The 21,284-nt window shown below is 41.3% G+C and overlaps 2 protein-coding genes across 2 annotated transcripts; both read right to left on the bottom strand.

The window, feature by feature from the left end:
• Positions 1-4,243: 4,243 nt before the first annotated feature.
• LOC145797929 (uncharacterized) lies at positions 4,244-10,642 on the bottom strand. Its single transcript, XM_082885373.1, has 5 exons — positions 9,197-10,642; positions 8,852-9,093; positions 5,189-8,458; positions 4,939-5,035; positions 4,244-4,894 (listed from the first exon to the last, which is right to left on the bottom strand). Exons 1-5 carry the CDS (start codon positions 10,640-10,642, stop codon positions 4,244-4,246), a joined length of 5,706 nt encoding a protein of 1,901 aa, XP_082741499.1.
• A 4,771-nt stretch (positions 10,643-15,413) lies between these two features.
• LOC145797928 (uncharacterized) lies at positions 15,414-18,210 on the bottom strand. The gene is made up of 3 exons (XM_082885372.1): positions 16,033-18,210; positions 15,764-15,794; positions 15,414-15,634 (listed from the first exon to the last, which is right to left on the bottom strand). The coding sequence occupies exons 1-3, from the start codon at positions 18,208-18,210 to the stop codon at positions 15,414-15,416; spliced, it is 2,430 nt and encodes an 809-aa protein (XP_082741498.1).
• Positions 18,211-21,284: the final 3,074 nt, after the last annotated feature.

Raw genomic sequence — 21,284 nt, 5'->3', positions numbered from 1 at the left:
CACGTATTCAGATCCTCTTGCACGATAGCAGATATGTAATTATGGTGTTTACTAGCCATTTCTCATACATTAGGGTTCGAACACACGGACACTTAATCAGACCCTCTTGCATGATGGCAGATATGTAATTATGGTGTTTACTTGCCATTTCTAATGCATTAGGGTTTAAACAGTTGGACAGTTATTCGGACCCTCTTGGGTGATGTTAGATATGTAATTATGGCGTTTACTTGCCATTTCCCATGCATTAGTGTTCGAACACTAGTACGCTAATTCGAACCCTAATGCGTGATGGCAGATATGTAATTATGGTGTTTACTTGCCGTTTCTCATGTATTAGAGTTTAAACACTCAGACACTTATTCGGACCCTCTTGCACGATTGCAAATATGTAATTATGGTGTTTAGTTACCATTTCTCATGCATTAGGGTATAAACACACGGACACGTATTCGGATCCTCTTGCATGATGGCAGATATGTAATTATGGTGTTTACTAGCCATTTCACATACATTAGGGTTCGAACACTCGGTCACTTATTCGGACCCTCTTGCATGATGGCAGATATGTAATTATGGTGTTTACTTGCCATTTCTCAGGCATTAGGGTTTGAACACACGAACACGTATTCGGATCCTCTTGCATGATGGCAGATATGTAATTATGGTGTTTACTTGCCATTTCTCATGCATTAGCGATCGAACACTCGAACACTTATTCGGACCGTCTTGTATTATGGCAGATATGTAATTATGGTGTTTACTTGCCCTTTCTCATGCATTAGGATTTAAACACTCGGACACTTAATCGGATCAGGTTGCATGATGGCAGATATGTAATTATGTTGTTTATTTGCCATTTCTCATACATTACGGTTTAAACACACGGACACGTATTCGGATCCCCTTGCATGATGGCATATATGTAATTATGGTGTTTACTTGCCATTTCTAATGCATTAGGGTTTAAACAAAAGGACACGTATTCGGAACCTCTTGTACGATGCCAAATATGTAATTATGGTGTTTACTAGCCATTTCTCACACATTAGGGTTCGAAAACTCAGACACTTATTCAGACCGTCTTGCTTGATGGCAGATATGTAATTAAGTTGTTTACATGCCATTTCCAATGCATTAGGGCTTAAACACTTGGACACTTATTCGGACCCTCATGCGTGATGGTAGATATGTAAGTATGGTGTTTACTTGCCGTTTCTCATGCATTAGCATTCGAACACTAGCACACTTATTCGGACCCCCTTGCACGATGGCAGTTATGTAATTATGGTGTTTAGTTGCCATTTCTCATGCATTAGGGTTTAAACACACGGACACGTATACGGATCCTCTTGCAAGATGACAGATATGTAATTATGGTATTTACTAGCCATTTCTCATACATTAGGGTTCGAATACTCAGTCACTTATTCGGACGCTCTTGCATGATGGCAGATATGTAATTATGGTGTTTACTTGCCATTTCTCATGCATTAGGGTTTAAACACACGGACACATATTCGGATCCTCTTGCATGATGGCAGATATGTAGTTATGGTGTTCACTTGCTATTTCTCATGCATTAGGGTTTAAACAAACGGACCCATATTCGGATCCTCTTGCATGATGGCAGACATGTAATTATGGTGTTTACTTGCCATTTCTCATGCATAAGGGTTTAAACAAACGGACCCGTATTCGGATCCTCTTGCATGATGACAGATATGTAATTATGCTATTTACTTGCCATTTCATATACATTAGGGTTTAAACAAACGGACACGTATTCAGATCCTCTTGCACGATAGCAGATATGTAATTATGGTGTTTACTAGCCATTTCTCATACATTAGGGTTCGAACACACGGACACTTAATCAGACCCTCATGCATGATGGCAGATATGTAATTATGGTGTTTACTTGCCATTTCTAATGCATTAGGGTTCAAACAGTTGGACAGTTATTCGGACCCTCTTGGGTGATGTTAGATATGTAATTATGGCGTTTACTTGCCATTTCTCATGCATTAGTGTTGGAACACTAGTACACTAATTCGAACCCTAATGCGTGATGGCAGATATGTAATTATGGTGTTTACGTGCCGTTTCTCATGTATTAGAGTTTAAACACTCAGACACTTATTCGGACCCTCTTGCACGATTGCAGATATGTAATTATGGTGTTTTTTGGGTGAATAAATTAATTAATTATGGTGTTTAGTTACCATTTCTCATGCATTAGGGTTTAAACACACGGACACGTATTCGGATCTTCTTGCATGATGGCAGATATGTAATTATGGTGTTTACTAGCCATTTCACATACATTAGTGTTCGAACACTCGGTCACTTATTCAGACCATCTTGCATGATGGCAGATATGTAATTATGGTGTTTACTTGCCATTTCTCATGCATTAGGGTTTAAACACACGAACACGTATTCGGATCTTCTTGCCTTAAGGCAGATATGTAATTATGGTGTTTACTTGCTATTTCTCATGCATTAGCGATCGAACACACGAGCACTTATTCGGACCGTCTTGTATCATGGCAGATATGTAATTATGGTGTTTATTTGCCATTTCTCTTGCATAAGGGTTTAAACACACGGACACGTATTCGGATCCTCTTGCATGATGGCAGATATGTAATTATGGTGTTTACTTGCCATTTCTCATGCATTAGCGATCGAACACTCGAACACTTATTCGGACCGTCTTGTATCATGGCAGATATGTAATTATGGTGTTTACTTGCCCTTTCTCATGCATTAGGATTTAAACACTCGGACACTTAATCGGATCAGGTTGCATGATGGTAGATATGTAATTATGTTGTTTACTTGCCATTTCTCATACATTACGGTTTAAACACACGGACACGTATTCGAATCCCCTTGCATGAAGGTTAGATAATTAAAGCAAATGGGGAAGAAAGCAGAGCCTCTCTCTCTAGATTCTAGAGAGAGAAAGCTCCCCCCGGTGGTTGTGGTTTCCTGGTGCTGTTCTGGCCAGTTGTTTAGCTCCTTATACTCCACTTTTTGAGTGTGAGTGAGCATGGTTCAAGGTGTGTTATCCCCGGCTGTGAGGTGCGCAGTTTTCTTGCTCTGCACTTTTGTATCATTGTTCGGTTTTCATGGAAGTTTCAACATTTCTGGATTCCTAGATCGGCTATTTTCATGGCTGGTTGGGGTGTTTCCTTAAGCCTGGTGTTATACTCGGGTGACTTGTGGGTTAGGTCACCACCAATGTGGTCGTCTATGGTTCGGCTAGGTGGGTTGGCTAACAGTTCAGTAAGGCTGGGTCTCTACTTGATTCACTGGTGTTATCCATGGTTTTGGGTCGCTGGAGATGTTGGAGTTTTTCTTTTTTGATGGCTATCGGCGCTACTGTTACAGCAGTGTATTTTTTGATGCTCTGTTTTGTTTCACAGACTGTGCTATTGTGTGTTCACCGACGATCGTTACTGATATGGTCCCCTTTCGGGGTGGCTGTCCAAATTGTGTTCACCCCATCACTGTGGTGTGCCGCTGCTGGAATCCAGATCGCTTTGCCGTTTATTGTGTTTCTGAGTAGTGTATGCTGGTGGTGTGGTTGTGTTTACCGGCTAGGTATTTTTTGCCGCCGGCGGTGTTGGTGTTGGTTGTCAGCCTTTAGCTTCAACAATGGTAGCATGGTTTCGGCGTTGGAGCTAGAGTGCTTGGGTGGTCTGGGTGGTGTCGCTAGTGATCATTCGGCGGAGCCACTAATAGGGCAAGTGTTGGTGGCGGTGCGTTATTGCTCCTTCAGTTATGGGTTCTTCGTGATTCAACTGTTGGTGTATCCAGGCCGTGTGCTGTGTGTGTGGAAGAAGAAGTAGTGGTGTGGACGCGCCTCGGTGCGGCTGGGCGTAGTTTTTTTTGGGTGAATAAGTCATAAATTAAAAACACATAAAATTACACATATACAAGGGGCATGCCCCAGGCCCTAACCAAAGAAACAAAGAAAACAAAGGAACAAAACCAACCTAGATCAACAAGCTAAGAAACTGAAAGCGATCCAAAATACCAAAAAAACAAACAAGCCTAATGAACAGTCCACACACAACGACACAGACCCGAACATACAAAAATGTTCATGTGTCCCATAATAAACATATGGGAAAGATGAACACAATCAGACAGGTTCGGGACCATACAGACCAGCTTAAACATGCACATCCCGCAGTTAAAGCATAAGACCAAAAAATACAACATGCAATCATCAGGCTTTGACAACCAAATAATAAAATAAATAAAAAACAAAAGGTTCATCACGTCCTGGGCATTTCCAGCAGCCATAGTTAACAAAAACTGAAGTCCATCCCTTGGCTGTCCCATTTAGCAGAGAACCTAGTATGCTATTCACAGATATTGCTCCTATGCAAAAGAGGAACATGTCGAAAGAAGACCAAGCACAGCTCACAAGCGTACCATAATCCACAGTACGAAACCCAAAAAACAACAAAACAGAAATGCCACGCACATCCCGCACGGATAGGCCAAAAAGAATTAAACACAGCAAACCATCTATAATGTCCAACCGTAAGAAGTTAAAATAAACGAAAAGAAAGACAATCTTCCCACCAGAGGCGCTACAAGCAGCCATAACCACACACCAGGAAACTCTTAAAACCGAGGCATTTGTACCAGCAAACCAGCAATGCCCATGGAGACGCAGCTGACCTCCCATGCCACCCATGCCTTGCTTACACTCTGTAGTAAACCCTGCATTGTGTAACTTGAAGACATTACAACCAAATGAAGGAAGAAAACCATGCTTCAGGAACATAATAATACAGCTCACAATATAGGACCTCACAACACTCAACCCATAGTATAAGAACTCACACCACTCAATAACAGCATCCTTAGCCTGCATATAAAAATTTACTATATATATAAACATTAGTACAAAACAATTTGAGGACTGAATTCACTCAACCCACAATAAGCTATAGAAAGTGTTTGTTTCTCACAGCACTCAACTCTCAAGAGAAATCCATAAGCACAGCAACTGCAAATATGAGCAAACAATTAGTAAACAAATTTTGCTCTCCTTCACTCAACCCTCATGTAGAGAAACTCACATCACTCAGCAGCCCTTCCATTCCTGACAGAGGAAAGGGGCTTCAAAACATTTTCAGGCAAATTCCAATGAGTTAGAAACCATTTATCCCCTGGAGATCTGGGAAAGGTATTAACAGAAAGTAATCTCCCCCTAACCATGTGAATAATAGATTTGATAACAACCTGTACAGGTTTAGAGACATTACTGAATTTCCTGTTATTCCTCTCAAGCCAAAGATTGTAAACAGTGCACATCAAAGCCAACTTAAGGACATGAGCTCTGAGAGATTTACCCTTAGTTTCTCCTGTAGCATGAGTAATGATCCCAGGCCAATGAAGATCTGGCCAGTTAACATTACATTTACCTTGAATAGCTTGCCAAACATTAGAAGAGAATATGCAATCAAAAAAGAGATGAGAGTGACTTTCATTGGGATCCTGGCAAAAGGAGCAGGTTGTGATCACACCAAAAGCAGACACTCTATCACCAGTATTAAGCCTCTCCTGAATAGCAAGCCAGACAATAAAGCTAACCTTAGGTATTTTATGGGAACCCCAGACAAAATCATGCCAAGCTACCTTGGCAAACTTACTTCTCCAGTGGTGCCAAGTAGACTTGATGGTGAACTCCCCATCAGAAGTGAGGATCCAACTAATAAGGTCATTTTTAGAGGAATCAGGTCTACAACTCTCAGGAGTAGACGAGATCCACTCTTGAATTTCCCATGAATTAGGGAAAGGCCAATGCCAAGAGTTACCACGAACAATTTGACTAACTTTGGTCTCACTATTAAAGCCAGAATCATACTGAATTCTATCCCCATATCTATCCCAGAGGGGCCCAAGAGGATGCCAATTATCATACCAAAGGAATGTGGAGTCACCCTTACCTATCTTGTGGAGAATAAGAGGGGAGACAATATTCCTAAGAGACAAAAGCTTCCTCCAAACCCAAGAAGGGTCACTAGGAGTTTTGACATGCCAGAAACTTCTACCCTTGAGTAAGTACGATTTTATCCATTGGCACCACATAGATTGTTCCCCCCCGGAAAATAGAAACCAAATGTGTTTGGCAATAGCAGCCCTATTCCAAATCTCAATGGATTTAAAACCCAAACCGCCCTCATTTTTAGGAGCACACACCTTGTCCCACGCAACTTTAGCACTACGCTTTTTGAGCTCAGTACCAGACCAAAGAAACGCCCGAAGGATACTCTCAATCTCCTTAACCACCTTCTTAGGAAGGATGAAAAGAGAAGACCAATACACTTGCATAGAAAAGAGAATGGTCTGAATGAGCTGGCCTCTTCCAGCATATGAAAGAATTCTGTTAGTCCAACTCTTAACCCTTTTAGTGATTCTATCAGTGAGTTGGTTACAGTCAACCGCTCTTAACTTAGTAGTAATGAGAGGAACCCCAAGATATTTAACAGGGAGGGTCCCTTCACTAAACTTAGCAACTCTAAGGATCGACTCTCTCAACTCATAGTTGCAACCAGAGAAGTAGATATTGCTCTTGTTAGAGCTAGGAGTGAGGCCAGAAAGACTACTAAACTCATCAAGGCCAGCCATGATTAGTTCAATCGTGGGGACATCCCCTCTACAAAAGATCATAAGATCATCAGCAAAACAGAGGTTAACAATTTTAGTTTTGTCACATCGCCAATGAAACTTGAAAGCCGGGAGATGAGACTTTTCAGCAAAAATCCTAGCAAGAATTTCCATGGCTAGGACAAAAAGGTAGGGGGACATGGGATCACCTTGTCTAAGACCCCTGGCACCTCTGAAATAGCCATGCAGGCTACCATTGATACTGATAGAGAAAGAAGGGCTAGTAATGCACGCTTGTATCCAAGACACCATAGTAGGAGAAAAGCCCATAGCACGAAGAATATCAATGATAAACTCCCATCTAACGCTATCATAAGCTTTCATAATGTCCACTTTCATGGCACACTTAGGGGTAGGGGAACCTCTATGGTACCCTCTCAGAAGCTCTTGGGAAAGGAAAATATTATCAGATATTTTCCTACCAGAAACAAATGCGGACTGAACAGGATCAATCAGATCAGGGAGAACTGTTTTAATCCTATTAGCAATAATTTTCGCAATGCACTTGTAAATGGTATTACAGCAGGATATAGGCCTATAGTCCCCAACTTTTACAGGGTTAGGAACTTTAGGAATAAGAGCGATAATGGTACTATTGACTTCAGAGAGTAACCTACCAGATTCAAAGAAGGTTCTAATGGCTTGGGTGACCTCTCTACCAACAACATCCCAGGAGCTCTTAAAGAAGCCAGCAGAAAACCCATCAGGGCCAGGGGCCTTATTGGGTTTTAACGACCAGAAGACTTCTTTAATCTCCTTATCAGACACAGGACTAGCAAGCAACAAAGATTGGTCTTGAGACAGCTTAGTTTTCACCAGAGAATTAATCCTAGCAAAACCATTGTAGTGATCATCAATAGGCTTGCCAAATAAGCCAGTAAAGAAGCTAATGAAAGCATCTTGAATATCCTCCGGCTTAGTAGTTCTAAGCCCATCATGTCTCTCAATACAGAGAATTTTACCCCGATTAATGTTGCCTTTAATAGACCTAAAGAAGAACTTGCTATTACTATCCCCCAAACCAAGCCACTGGATCCTAGACTTTTGGCGAGCCAAGCTTTCTTCAGCAGCACTAAGATCCACATACTGTTTATAGAGACTCTTTTCAAGTGTTTGTAGAACAGGATTGCCAGGGTCCTTATCCAACTTCCACTGAACAGAATTTAACTCCGAACTCGTAGCCAGGACTCTAGTGGAGATATCACTAAAATCCTTTTTGTTCAAAGCTTTAAGACCAGGCTTCAAGTCGCGGAGTTTTTGACAAATACGAAACATAGGAACCCCGGGGATATACTGGTTCCACACCTCAGACACAGTAGGAATAAAGTTTTCATGGTGAGCCCAAAAATCAAAAAACTTAAATGGTTTCTTAAAAGAGGCCCCATCAGTAGAGACAGTAACCACTGCCGGGGAGTGATCAGAGACAGATGAGGGATGAAAATAAGCAGAGGAAGCTGAGAAAGAATCAAGCCACGATTCATTCACCAGAACTCTATCAATTTTAGTTGCAATATAGGCCCCACTGTCTCTTTTATTAGCCCAAGTGAATTGGCAACCACCATAAGATAAATCCACCAATTCAGACTGAAGAATATGAGAATTTAAAGCTTCTTTTTCACTAGACCACACAGATGAGCCACCAAACTTCTCAGACCCATACCGAATAGCATTAAAATCACCTAACATAACCAGAGGGGCTTTGGACAGCAGACAAGAGGTCCTGACCATGTATTCAAAAAACTCCTTCCTAACAATATGCCTATTATCAGTATAAACAAAGCAGGCTTTAAAAACAGCATCTTTCGCAAAATCAGTGATTTCACACAGCAAAAATTGATCAGATGACTCAATTAACTTAACTGAACAAAAAGTAGCATCCCAGCATACACAAATTCTCCCAGTTTGAGTAGGAAGTAAGTTAGTCAAAAAGGACCAATTATTTAAACAAGATGATAAAATACGATTTTCATTTGTAGCTTTTATTTTGGTCTCCAAAATGCCCAAGACCTTAATATCTTCACGGTTCAAAATTTTTTTAACTTCTTTATGCCTAGAAGGTCATTAAACCCTCTAACATTCCATGATGCAATTTTAAAAGTCATTGGAGACAACAAAATTTACTAACCCACTATCAAACTAAACTGGGACTTACCTTTGTTTCTTCCTCTGGCTCTTTTTGCCCTTGCCAGAGGAGCTACTTTTTGCAGATTGAGTTTGTTTTGCCTGCTCTTCTATTGGAACAACTTTTTTTGGTGTAGTACCCTTCAAATTTTCCACTTTCTTGATGAGCTCTGTATCATGTGGTAGGACCAACTTAGTAAGCGCCATCAACTCCTTCTGAAGCTCATCCAGCCCCTCGAGGTTGGGAACAGAATGCTCCCCAGTACTAACCCCCTGATCAATTTCCTTAAGCCCATCACTTAAGTCCTCCACTGCCACTGCTTTAGGTGGAAGGCTCTGACCAGTTTCGTTCAGTGTCCAAGATAGGGTCCCCCACCTTCCTTTTACCCTTGGCTTTCATTGTACTCCATCCTGGATCAGGATGATCTTCAGTCTCCTTTTGAAGGGAAATCAAATGGGCTACTTGGGTCTTCACACACTTAGTAGTATCATGACCAAAAGCTATGCAGTGGTCACATTTAGGAGGAAGCCCTTGATATTCCACATGGATAACCACCTCTTCACCCCCACAGTTTGCTCTGAACATAGACGGCAGTGTGGAATTAGCATCAGCTTCTACACAAACTCTAGCAAATGAAACCCGGCTTCCCTTCTCTGTAAGATTATCCATAAACAACGGAACTCCCACTGCACTCGCAATACGACTAAGCCCATCACTGTCCCAGTATTCAAAGGGGACATTAAAAAATTTAGCCCACACAGGGACTTTAGTTGCTTTTTCCTTAGTCAATTTCATCATCCTGGTCCACTTCTTGAGAAATAGATTGAAGCCCCCTATGTACCATGGTCCCCCTTCAAGAACAGAGCTACAACAGTCTGGATTATCGAAGATAAAGAAACTAAATCCCTCAGTATTAACCAGAACTTCTTTCAACCCCTTACTTTTCCACAAACCGAAAGCACTATTGCGTAAATAGTTGAAAGAAACTCCCTTATCCAGAAAGTAACCCACCAAACAAGAGTCCCATTTTTCTAAAGGATTAGGTCTAGGGGGCAAATCCACACTAACAGCACCCTCATTACGAATTGGTGGAACATACCTCAGCGGAACATTGGACCGAAGTGATGGCGCCGCTATCTCTGCCCAGGATTTAGTGTTTGGTTGCCCGTGACCTCCCCCGCGTCCTCTCCCTCCTCTACCTCCTCTGACTGCAAAACTACCTCCCCGAGGAGGATCAACCTCATCACGAACCTGTACGGGCTCATCAGAGGGGTTCCGATCATGTACCACTTCAATCTGATGAACACCGATGGACGGAGATCGGTTGTCTTCCATCGTGGCAAGAGACGGATCTGACTGTAACGTCTCCGTTTCCCCCTGAGCTCGAGAATCACTACGATTTTTTGCCACCACAATGCTATCCGAAAGATTTTGAAACACAAAATGGACACTATCCATACGATCTGACCAACAGGGTGGATCTATACCTTGGATGGTTGGTGTAGACTCCCCTTTCAAACGCCTCAAACGATCTGCAACCCTTTGAAAATCCTCCTTCGAAACGAGATCTAGCCCCCGATTCGGATGATGTAGGGTTTCAACCCTTGGTTCAGGAACAACAGTGAGATCCACTTCGGATTCGCGATCTAGATGAGAAGTCGCCGTTGGATCCATCTCACACTCACTCAATATTTCAAACTGATTTTTCGTAAACCCTAAAACGTCAGTCGGATTTTTTAACACTTCACCTCCCAAAAGCGGAAGATTCATATCCACCTGAGATGGGCCCCCAGAACTAGCCATTGCATTTACTTCTACCATCGCATTCAATGAGGAATTGAAACCCTAGAAACACAGAGTTTCTAGAGAGAGGTAGGAGCTTCTCACTCTAACCCATGTTCTCGTTAAGCTAAGCAAGGATTGGGTTGGTCGTAGTTACATGTTTAATCGGTAAGTTGGGTGTGTTTTTGGGGCAGTGGGTCGCACACGCATATTTCCCGCCCATTTTTGCGTTGGTATGTTAAAAAGCTTTTTTCACCTTTTATATATATTTATATATATATATATATATGGGTGAATTTTGTTTTCATGTTCTCCGCCTATGCTATACATGCTGAAGGGTTCTGCTTGGGCAGCTGTAAGGTATGGGATGTGATGTGCACATGTGGGATGTATTATTGGTTTGGAGGCATAACACAACTTTTGGGTCAGAGTTTATTATTTTTTTAAAGTGTTGATGCTGATTGCACATGGGGCTGCCCCAATATATCTTTTATGTTTATATTTTATAATATAAATATATGTTGATAGATTTGGGTTAGTGTGTTTGTGGTACTTTTGGTGGATTTTTTCAGCAAACTAGGGCCCACATGATTACCATCACACGTGGGTCTAGTTTGGGGAATGCCGTGGGTGTTTATGTGGGCCGATTTGTTACTGTGGGTTTAAAAGTTGAAGACAGACGTGTGTGGACAAGGATGCAGTGGATATATTATATATTTATTTATATAATATTGCTTAGGGCCCACGTCATTCTATGCAAGTTTAATTGCGGAAAGATGGTTCCAGTGGGTTTTTTTTTAAAGCCCACGGTTTATTGTTATTGGGCCGTAAAGTTATTTTTTTGTGGGGCCATCGTGCAAGAATTGGTATGGATCTGGTTTGGAAATTTAGCCGTTTGGGCTCATTTGGTTTGGACTTTTGGGCTCATTGATTTTTGGGATATATTGTATATATTTATATGATTGGTGAGTCCATTAGCTTATGTTTAGCCACCATGCAGCAGATCTTGTGTAGTCAATTTTCTCTTGATGATTTATCGTGTGATCCTCATGTGACTCGATATGAGGTGAGTTTTGAGCCATCTCTGCCAAGAGTGATTGAGGGGTCACTGCTATGGGGAACAGTGGTTCGATGACTAACCGAGTTAGAGACTGGGAGATAAGCGGGAGGATAGCTACCGGTTCCGGTTGCTTCTTGTCTTCATGTGACCCATCCTAATTGATCGTATTGCCACGCCTGACATGGAGTGAAGGGCACACTGCTATGGGGTTTGAGGCTTGTGATCTATCAAGGAAGGGACTGGGGGATGTGATGATTAATCTCAGGTTATTTTTGGCTATGTTTTGGTTTGTTGCTGTGGGGCTACCGTTGTCGCTTTGACTCACAAGACTGTTGCTCATGGTTACGGATCGTGCTAGCTTCATGTGACTCTGTCGGGATTTCTCATGGGATAGATTTTTTCCTCTGTCATGGCTTTTGTTGAGTGGCTAGGATGTCACGGCTGTGAGGAGTGGGATGCTTACTGGATTCCATGTGTTGATCTATGGTAGAGACTGGGGGCGAATGTGGTTGGTTATCATTTTTGATTTGTCTTGAGGGTTGTTGCTTTGTTAGTATGCTTGTTGTGGTTTTTTAGTTTTATGGTGTTTTGTTTGTATCTTTGCCCATATATCCATCCCCAGTTTCCATCTATTATTTCTGATGCTAGGGGTTACTTGGGGACAAAAGGATATATGGGCAAAGTAGGGTTATTTTGTTTTCTGTTGTTCATAGGTTTCTCCCCGTATCTTATGGGGATGTAGGGGTAGTTTTTTGTTGGTTATGTATTTGTTTAATTATTTGTTGTTGGGTGTGCCTGGGGTATGCCCCTTGTAAACTTGTAAATTTCATTGTCTTTATTTTATGACTTACTTACCCAAAAAAAATCCCCTTGCATGATGGCATATATGTAATTATGGTGTTTACTTGCAATTTCTAATGCATTAGGGTTTAAACAAAAGGACACGTATTCGGAACCTCTTGTACGATGCCAGATATGTAATTATGGTGTTTACTAGCCATTTCTCACACATTAGGGTTCGAAAACTCGGACACTTATTCAGACCCTCTTGCTTGATGGCAGATATGTAATTAAGTTGTTTACATGCCATTTCCAATGCATTAGGGTTTAAACACTTGGACACTTATTCGGACCCTCATGCGTGATGGTAGATATGTAAGTATGGTGTTTACTTGCCGTTTCTCATGCATTAGCATTCGAACACTAGCACACTTATTCGGACCCCCTTGCACGATGGCAGTTATGTAATTATGGTGTTTAGTTGCCATTTCTCATGCATTAGGGTTTAAACACACGGACACGTATTCGGATCCTCTTGCAAGATGACAGATATGTAATTATGGTATTTACTAGCCATTTCTCATACATTAGGGTTCGAATACTCAGTCACTTATTCGGACGCTCTTGCACGATGGCAGATATGTAATTATGGTGTTTACTTGCCATTTCTCATGCATTAGGGTTTAAACACACGGACACATATTCGGATCCTCTTGCATGATGGCAGATATGTAGTTATGGTGTTCACTTGCTATTTCTCATGCATTAGGGTTTAAACAAACGGACCCATATTCGGATCCTCTTGCATGATGGCAGACATGTAATTATGGTGTTTACTTGCCATTTCTCATGCATAAGGGTTTAAACAAACGGACCCGTATTCGGATCCTCTTGCATGATGGCAGATATGTAATTATGCAATTTACTTGCCATTTCACATACATTAGGGTTTAAACAAACGAACACGTATTCGGATCCTCTTGCACGATAGCAGATATGTAATTATGGTGTTTACTAGCCATTTCTCATACATTAGGGTTCGAACACACGGACACTTAATCAGACCCTCTTGCATGATGGCAGATATGTAATTATGGTGTTTACTTGCCATTTCTAATGCATTAGGGTTTAAACAGTTGGACAGTTATTCGGACCCTCTTGGGTGATGTTAGATATGTAATTAAGGTGTAATTAAGGTGTTTATGGTGTTTATGGTGTTTATGGTGTTTATGCACGATTGCAGACACGTATTCAGATCCTCTTGCATGATGGCAGATATGTAATTATGGTGTTTACTAGCCATTTCACATACATTAGGGTTCAAACACTAGGTCACTTATTCGGACCCTCTTGCATGATGGCAGATATGTAATTATGGTGTTTGCTTGCCATTTCTCATGCATTCGGGTTTAAGCACACGGACACGTATTCGGATCCTCTTGCCTGATGGCAGATATGTAATTATGGTGTTTACTTGCTATTTCTCATGCATTAGCGATCGAACACACGGACACTTATTCGGACCGTCTTGTATCATGGCAGATATGTAATTATGGTGTTTATTTGCCATTTCTCTTGCATAAGGGTTTAAACACACGGACACGTATTCGGATCCTCTTGCATGATGGCAGATATGTAATTATGGTGTTTACTTGCCATTTCTCATGCATTAGCGATCGAACACTCGAACACTTATTCGGACCGTCTTGTGTCATGGCAGATATGTAATTATGGTGTTTACTGGCCCTCTCTCATGCATTAGGATTTAAACACTCGGACACTTAATCGGATCAGGTTGCATGATGGCAGATATGTAATTATGTTGTTTACTTGCCATTTCTCATACATTACGGTTTAAACACACGGACACGTATTCGAATCCCCTTGCATGATGGCATATATGTAATTATGGTGTTTACTTGCCATTTCTAATGCATTAGGGTTTAAACAAAAGGACACGTATTCGGAACCTCTTGTACGATGCCAGATATGTAATTATGGTGTTTAGTAGCCATTTCTCACACATTAGGGTTCGAAAACTCGGACACTTATTCAGACCCTCTTGCTTGATGGCCGATATGTAATTAAGTTGTTTACATGCCTTTTCCAATGCATTAGGGTTTAAACACTTGGACACTTATTCGGACCCTCATGCGTGATGGTAGATATATAAGTATGGTGTTTACTTGCCGTTTCTCATGCATTAGCATTCGAACACTAGCACACTTATTCGGACCCCCTTGCACGATGGCAGTTATGTAATTATGGTGTTTAGTTGCCATTTCTCATGCATTAGGGTTTAAACACACGGACACGTATTCGGATCCTCTTGCAAGATGACAGATATGTAATTATGGTATTTACTAGCCATTTCTCATACATTAGGGTTCGAATACTCAGTCACTTATTCGGACGCTCTTGCATGATGGCAGATATGTAATTATGGTGTTTACTTGCCATTTCTCATGCAATAGGGTTTAAACACACGGACACATATTCGGATCCTCTTGCATGATGGCAGATATGTCGTTTTGGTGTTTTTTTTTGGGTGGATAAGTCATAAAATAAAAGACAAAAAACTTACACCACGACAAGGGGCATACCCCAGGCCCTAACCAAGCACTATACAAGAACCAAAAGAAAACAAAACCTAAGCCATTCCAGAAATTACCCAGAAAGACTAACACCGAACCATTATCAAACTAGACAAATTAACAAAAAGCAGAAACTAAAATAAAGCAGACATACAAAATAGGAAGGAACCAAAGTGTGTTCATGTGCCGCATGAAAAGGCAATGAGGGACATGAACACACCCGATATCTAAGTAGCAAAAAAGTCGGAAGGAAACATAGAACATCCGTGTACACCCCACACGGGTAGGCAAAGTACCAAACATACTCTTAAAGAAGACAAACATAAAAGAAATTAAATCTTCACACACGAGGCGCATCTTGCAGCCATCAACACAGTCATATCCAGCAACCCATGCAGCACCGTCCAAACAATGCATAACAGGCAATTCCACAGCTTTCTTCAAACACAGAGGCGCCTTCAGCAGCCATCAACACGATCATAGACACTTCCGCAGCTTTCACTAACCCAGGTTGATCACCGAAACAGGCAGCATCAATACGGGTACACTGATGCCACTCCATACACCGAAAACAGTGGTTAGACATTATAATAAACCCTGTCAAAATCAAATACCAAGACAGGATTAGCCAATCCCCAAACCGATAGCACTCATAAGACAGGGGCATATTACTTGTAACAACACACATATATATGCTCTCATCACTCAACCCACAAATATATATACTCTCATCACTCAAGAACGATGCTCCACACACCTGCAAAATAGATATACAGAGAATATTCAAAATAAACATGTTAGCTCCTCTCAATATGGCTAGTGATTGTGGGTTAGGATTAAATTTGTTCCTCACACTATACTCAACCCTCATAAAAAATGGCACACACTCAAGTTGCTCCTTCCCAATTAGCCGCAAACCTATATCAATAGCAAACATTAGGAAACCCCACAATGTATTTGCTTACTTTCACTCAACCCACATTTTGTGAACTCACATCCCTCACAGCAGGTTCGGCATGTTTCAGCACAGTATGAGGAATCTTCCACGAAGTCAAGTACCATCTATCAGTATGGTGAGGCTTCAGATTGTTTATGTACATAACCCTGAATCTAACCATGTCCATAATATGCTTTATGACCACTTCTTCAGGGACCATATCCTTACCAAAGACTCTATTATTCCTAGCAATCCATAACTGGTACACAGTACATGTGAATGCAAGCTTGGTAATAATAGTCCCTAGAGATTTCCCTTTTACAGATGTTGCAATAAGCTGAACCAAGTCACCCCAAGGAATTGATGGCCAATTAACATTCATCTTACCTTTTATGCAGGTCCACACTCTATCAGAGAATGGACACTCAAAGAAGAGATGATTGTGATCTTCACAAAAGTGCTGGCAGAAAACACACTCACTAGTCTGGGTCACACCAAAAATTTTTAACCTATCCCCAGTGTTCAATCTGCAAAGGATAGCCATCCACACCACAAAACTCACTTTGGGGATATTATGAGGGCCCCAAAGGAGCTTAGACCAGATCACAGGAACAAAATGGGTCCTCAAAACATGCCACGTGGACTGAATAGTGAACTTACCATTAGCAGTAGGGCTCCAGCTCACATCATCAGGCCCACCCGAAGGGAGGAGAGTGGGAGGAGTACTAGAAATGAGGTCCATTATCTCCCACGAAGATGGGAAAGGCCATTTCCAAGTAGTACCTGCCACAATCTCGCTAACCTTAGCATCAATACCCAAAGCAGAATCATGGGCAATTCTGGGCCCAAAACTATCCCACAAAGAACCCATAGGGTGCCAATTATCAAACCATAGAAAGACCCTAGAACCATCACCCACCCTATGTTTGATTAAAGGGTAAATAATGGGCCTAAGAGAAAGAATTTTCCTCCAAACCCAGGAGGGGTCATTTGGCACCCTAACCCTCCAAAAACTTCTACCCTTGAGGATATACGATCTAATCCAGAGACACCACATAGATTGGTCACCCCCAGAAAAAAGGAACCAGACATGTTTAGCAATAGCAGCTTTGTTCCACACTTGGAGAGATTTAAACCCCAAGCCCCCTTCATTTTTAGGGGAGCACATTCTATCCCAAGACACCTTAGCCCCATACTTCTTCAGATCACACCCGGACCAGAAAAAAGCTCTAAAAAGACTCTCTAAAGAACGGATGACCTTCTTAGGAAGAATAAACAACGAAGTCCAGTACACTTGCATAGAAAAAAGGACAGATTGGATCAACTGGCCTCTACCAGCATAGGTAAGGCACTTATTAGTCCAACTTTTAATTCTCTTAGTGATACGCTCCACAAGCTGATCACAATCAGCAGCTTTGAGTTTAGTAGAGACTAAAGGAACCCCTAAGTACCTCACAGGCAAAGCACCTTCGCTAAAATTACAAACCCGAAGGATCTCATCCCTCATTTTCGTTTCACAGCCCGAGAAGAAGATGTGGCTCTTATTAGGGCTAGGGGACAACCCAGATAAGCTTTCAAATTCCTCTAAGCCCATTTTGATAGACTGAACAGTGAACACATCCCCCTTACAGAAGATCATCAAATCATCTGCAAAGCACAAATTAACAATCTTTGTTTTCTCACACCGCCAATGAAATTTGAAGTCAGGGTGAGAGGCCTTCTCAGCCAAAATCCTAGAGAGGATCTCCATAACAATGACAAAAAGATACGGAGACATGGGGTCTCCTTGCCTCAACCCTCTCTCCCCCCTGAAATAACCATGCAGACTCCCATTAATACAAATGGAATATGTAGGGCTAGTCATGCAAGCTTTTATCCAAAGAATGATATTAGGGGGGAACCCCATAGCACTAAGAACATCTAGAACAAACTCCCATCTAACATTATCATAGGCTTTCATAATATCCACTTTCATGGCACACCTGGGAGAAGGAGAAGACCTATGATAGCCCCTCATAAGTTCTTGTGAAAGAAAGATATTATCAGAAATTCTCCTCCCAGGGACAAAAGCTGATTGCACATGATCAATAAGATCATGGAGAACAACTTTAATTCTGTCAGCAATGATCTTAGAGATACACTTATACAAAGTATTACAACACGAGATAGGACGAAAATCTCCCACTCTTTCAGCATTGGGGATCTTAGGAATAAGAGCAATGGTGGTACTATTCATTTCCTGAAGGAGTTCCCCCGAAGTAAAAAAAGATTGGATAGCTTCAACAACCTCTCTACCCACAATATCCCAAGCTTTCAGAAAGAAGCCAGCAGAATACCCATCAGGGCCGGGGGCCTTGTTTGCTTTAAGGGATCGAAAAGCATCAGTGATTTCTTTTTCGTTTTGGTGTTCACTTGCTATTTCTCATGCATTAGGGTTTAAACAAACGGACCCATATTCGGATCCTCTTGCATGATGGCAGATATGTAATTATGCTATTTACTTGCCATTTCACATCCATTAGGGTTTAAAGAAACGGACACGTATTCGGATCCTCTTGCACGATAGCAGATATGTAATTATGGTGTTTACTTGCCATTTCACATACATTAGGGTTTAAACAAACGGACACGTATTCGGATCCTCTTGCACGATAGCAGATATGTAATTATGGTGTTTACTTGCCATTTCTAATGCATTAGGATTTAAACAGTTGGACAGTTATTCGGACCCTCTTGGGTGATGTTAGATATGTAATTAAGGTGTTTACTTGCCATTTCCGATGCATTAGTGTTCGAACACTGGTACACTAATTCGGACCCTAATGCGTGATGGCAGATATGTAAGTGTTTACTAGCCATTTCTCATACATTAGGATTCAAACACTCGGACACATATTCAGACCCTCTTGCATGACGGCAGATATGTAATTATGGTGTTTACTTGCCACTCACGCATTAGGGTTTAAATACTCAGACACTTATTCGTACCCTCTTGCGTGATGGCAGATATGTAATTATGGTGTTTACTTGCCATTTCTCACGCATTAGGGTATAAACACTCGGACACTTATTCGGAGCCTCTTGCGTGACGGCAGATTTGTAGTTATGGTGTTTACTTGCCATTTCTAATTCATTAAGGTTTAAACACACGGACACGGATTCGGACCCTCTTGCATGATGGCATATATGTAATTATGGTGTTTACTTTCCATTTCTCATGCATTAGGGTTCGAACACTCGGACACTTATTCTGACCCTCTAGCCTGATGGCAGATACGTAATTATGGTGTTTACGAGCCATTTCTCATACATTAGGGTTCGAACACTCGGACACTTATTCAGACCCTTTTGCATGATAGCAGATATGTAATTATGGTGTTTACTTGCCATTTCTCACGCATTAGGGTTTAAATACTCGGACACTTATTCGGACCCTCTAGCGTGATGGCAGATATGTAATTATAGTGTTTACTTGCCATTTCTCATGCATTAGGTTCAAACACTGGGACACTTATTCAGAGCCTCTTGCATGGTGGCAGATATGTAGTTATGGTGTTTACTTGCCATTTCTCAAGCATTTGGGTTTAAACACTCGGACACGTATTCGGACCCTCTTGCATGGTGGCAGATATGTAATTATGGTGTTTACTTTCCATTTGTCGTGCTACTCGGACACTTATTCAGACCCTCTAGCCTGATGGCAGATATGTAATTATGGTGTGTACTTTCCATTTCTCTTGCATTAGGGTTCAAACACTCGGACACTTATTTTGACTCTCTTGCATGATGGCAGAGATATAATTATGTTGTTTACCTGTCATTCCTCATGCATTAGGGTTTAAACAATCGGACACTTATTTGGACCCTCTTGCATGATGGCAGATATGTAGTTATGGTGTTTATTTGCCATTTCTCTTGCATTACCGTTCAAACAGTCGGACACTTATTCGAAACCTCTTACATGATGGCAGATATGTAATTATGGTGTTTACAAGCCATTTCTCATGCATTAGGGTTTAAACACTCGGACACATACTCGGACCGTCTAGCATGATGGTAGACATGTAATTATGGTGTTTACTTGCCATTTCTGATACATTAGGGTTCGAACACACGGACACTTATTTAGACCCTCTTGCAAGATGGCAGATAAGTAATTCTGGGGTTTGCTTGCCATTTCTCATACATTAGGGTTCGAACACTCAGACACTTAATCAGACCCTCTTGCATGATGGCAGATATGTAATTATGGTGTTTACTTGCCACTTCTCATGCATTAGCCTTCGAACACTAGTACACTTATTCGGACCCTCTTGCACGATGGCTGATATGTAATTATGGTGTTTACTTGCCATTTCTCACGCATTAGGGTTTAAGCACACGGACACGTATTCGGATCCTCTTGCTTGATGGCAGATATGTAATTATGGTGTTTACTTTCCATTTCTCATGCATTTGGGTTCGAACACTCGGACACTTATTCAGACCATCTAGCTTGATGGCAGATATGTAATTATGGTGTTTACTTTCCATTTCTCATGCATCAGGGTTCAAACACTCGAACACCTATTCAGACTCTCTTGCTTGATGGCAGATATATATATATAATTATGTTGCTTACCAGCCATTTCTCAAGTTATGGTGTTTATTTGCCATTTCTCATGCATTACCGTTCAAACACTAGGACACTTATTCGAACCCTCTTACATGATGGCAGATATGTAATCATGGTGCTTACTTGCCATTTCTCATGCATTACGGTTTAAACAGTCGGAAACTTATTCGGACTCTCTTGCATGATGGCAGACATGTAATTATGATGTTTACTTGCCATTTCTCATGCGTTAGCGTTCGAACCCTCGGACACTTATTCGGACCATCTTGCCTGATGGCAGATATGTAATTATGGGGGTTTACTTGCCATTTCTCATGCATTAGGGTTTAAACACTCGAACACTTATTTGGACCCTCTTGCATGGTGGCAGATATGTAATTATGGTGTTCACTTGCCATTTCTAATGCATTAGTGTTCGAGCACTCGGACACTTATTCGGACTGTCTTGCATGATGGCAGATATGTAATTATGTTGTTTACTTGCCATTTCTCATACTTTACGGTTCGAACACACGTACACTTATTCAGACCCTCTTGCATGATGGCAGATATGTAATTATGGTGTTTACCTGCCATTTCTCACACATTAAGGTTCGAACACTCGGGCACTTAATCAGACCCTCTTGCATGATGGCAGATATGTAATTATGGTGTTTACTTGCCACATCTCGTGCATTAGCCTTCAAAAACTAGTA

The sequence above is a fragment of the Camellia sinensis genome, chromosome 8, assembly GCF_055761805.1.
Source record: "Camellia sinensis isolate YWXY chromosome 8, ASM5576180v1, whole genome shotgun sequence".
Taxonomy (NCBI): Eukaryota; Viridiplantae; Streptophyta; class Magnoliopsida; order Ericales; family Theaceae; genus Camellia; species Camellia sinensis.
Note: the sequence above shows the minus strand (reverse complement) of the source record. Positions and strands in the feature narration are given on the sequence as shown.

Bases quoted from the DNA above. Each gene is read 5' to 3' on its own strand.
- LOC145797929 (XM_082885373.1), bottom strand. From the start codon at position 10,642: ATGGTAGAAGTAAATGCAATGGCTAGTTCTGGGGGCCCATCTCAGGTG. The intron at 9,094-9,196 runs GTGGGGGACCCT...GAAATTGATCAG, and splicing joins AAGCCAAGGGTAAAAGGAAG to GGGGTTAGTACTGGGGAGCA. The intron at 5,036-5,188 runs GTTTCTAACTCA...TCATATTTGCAG, and splicing joins AGATCTCCAGGGGATAAATG to TTGCTGTGCTTATGGATTTC.
- LOC145797928 (XM_082885372.1), bottom strand. From the start codon at position 18,210: ATGAATAGTACCACCATTGCTCTTATTCCTAAGATCCCCAATGCTGAA. The intron at 15,795-16,032 runs GTGAGTTCACAA...TCTATTTTGCAG, and splicing joins CCGAACCTGCTGTGAGGGAT to GTGTGTGGAGCATCGTTCTT. The intron at 15,635-15,763 runs GTATATATATTT...TGATTTTGACAG, and splicing joins ATCGTTCTTGAGTGATGAGA to GGTTTATTATAATGTCTAAC.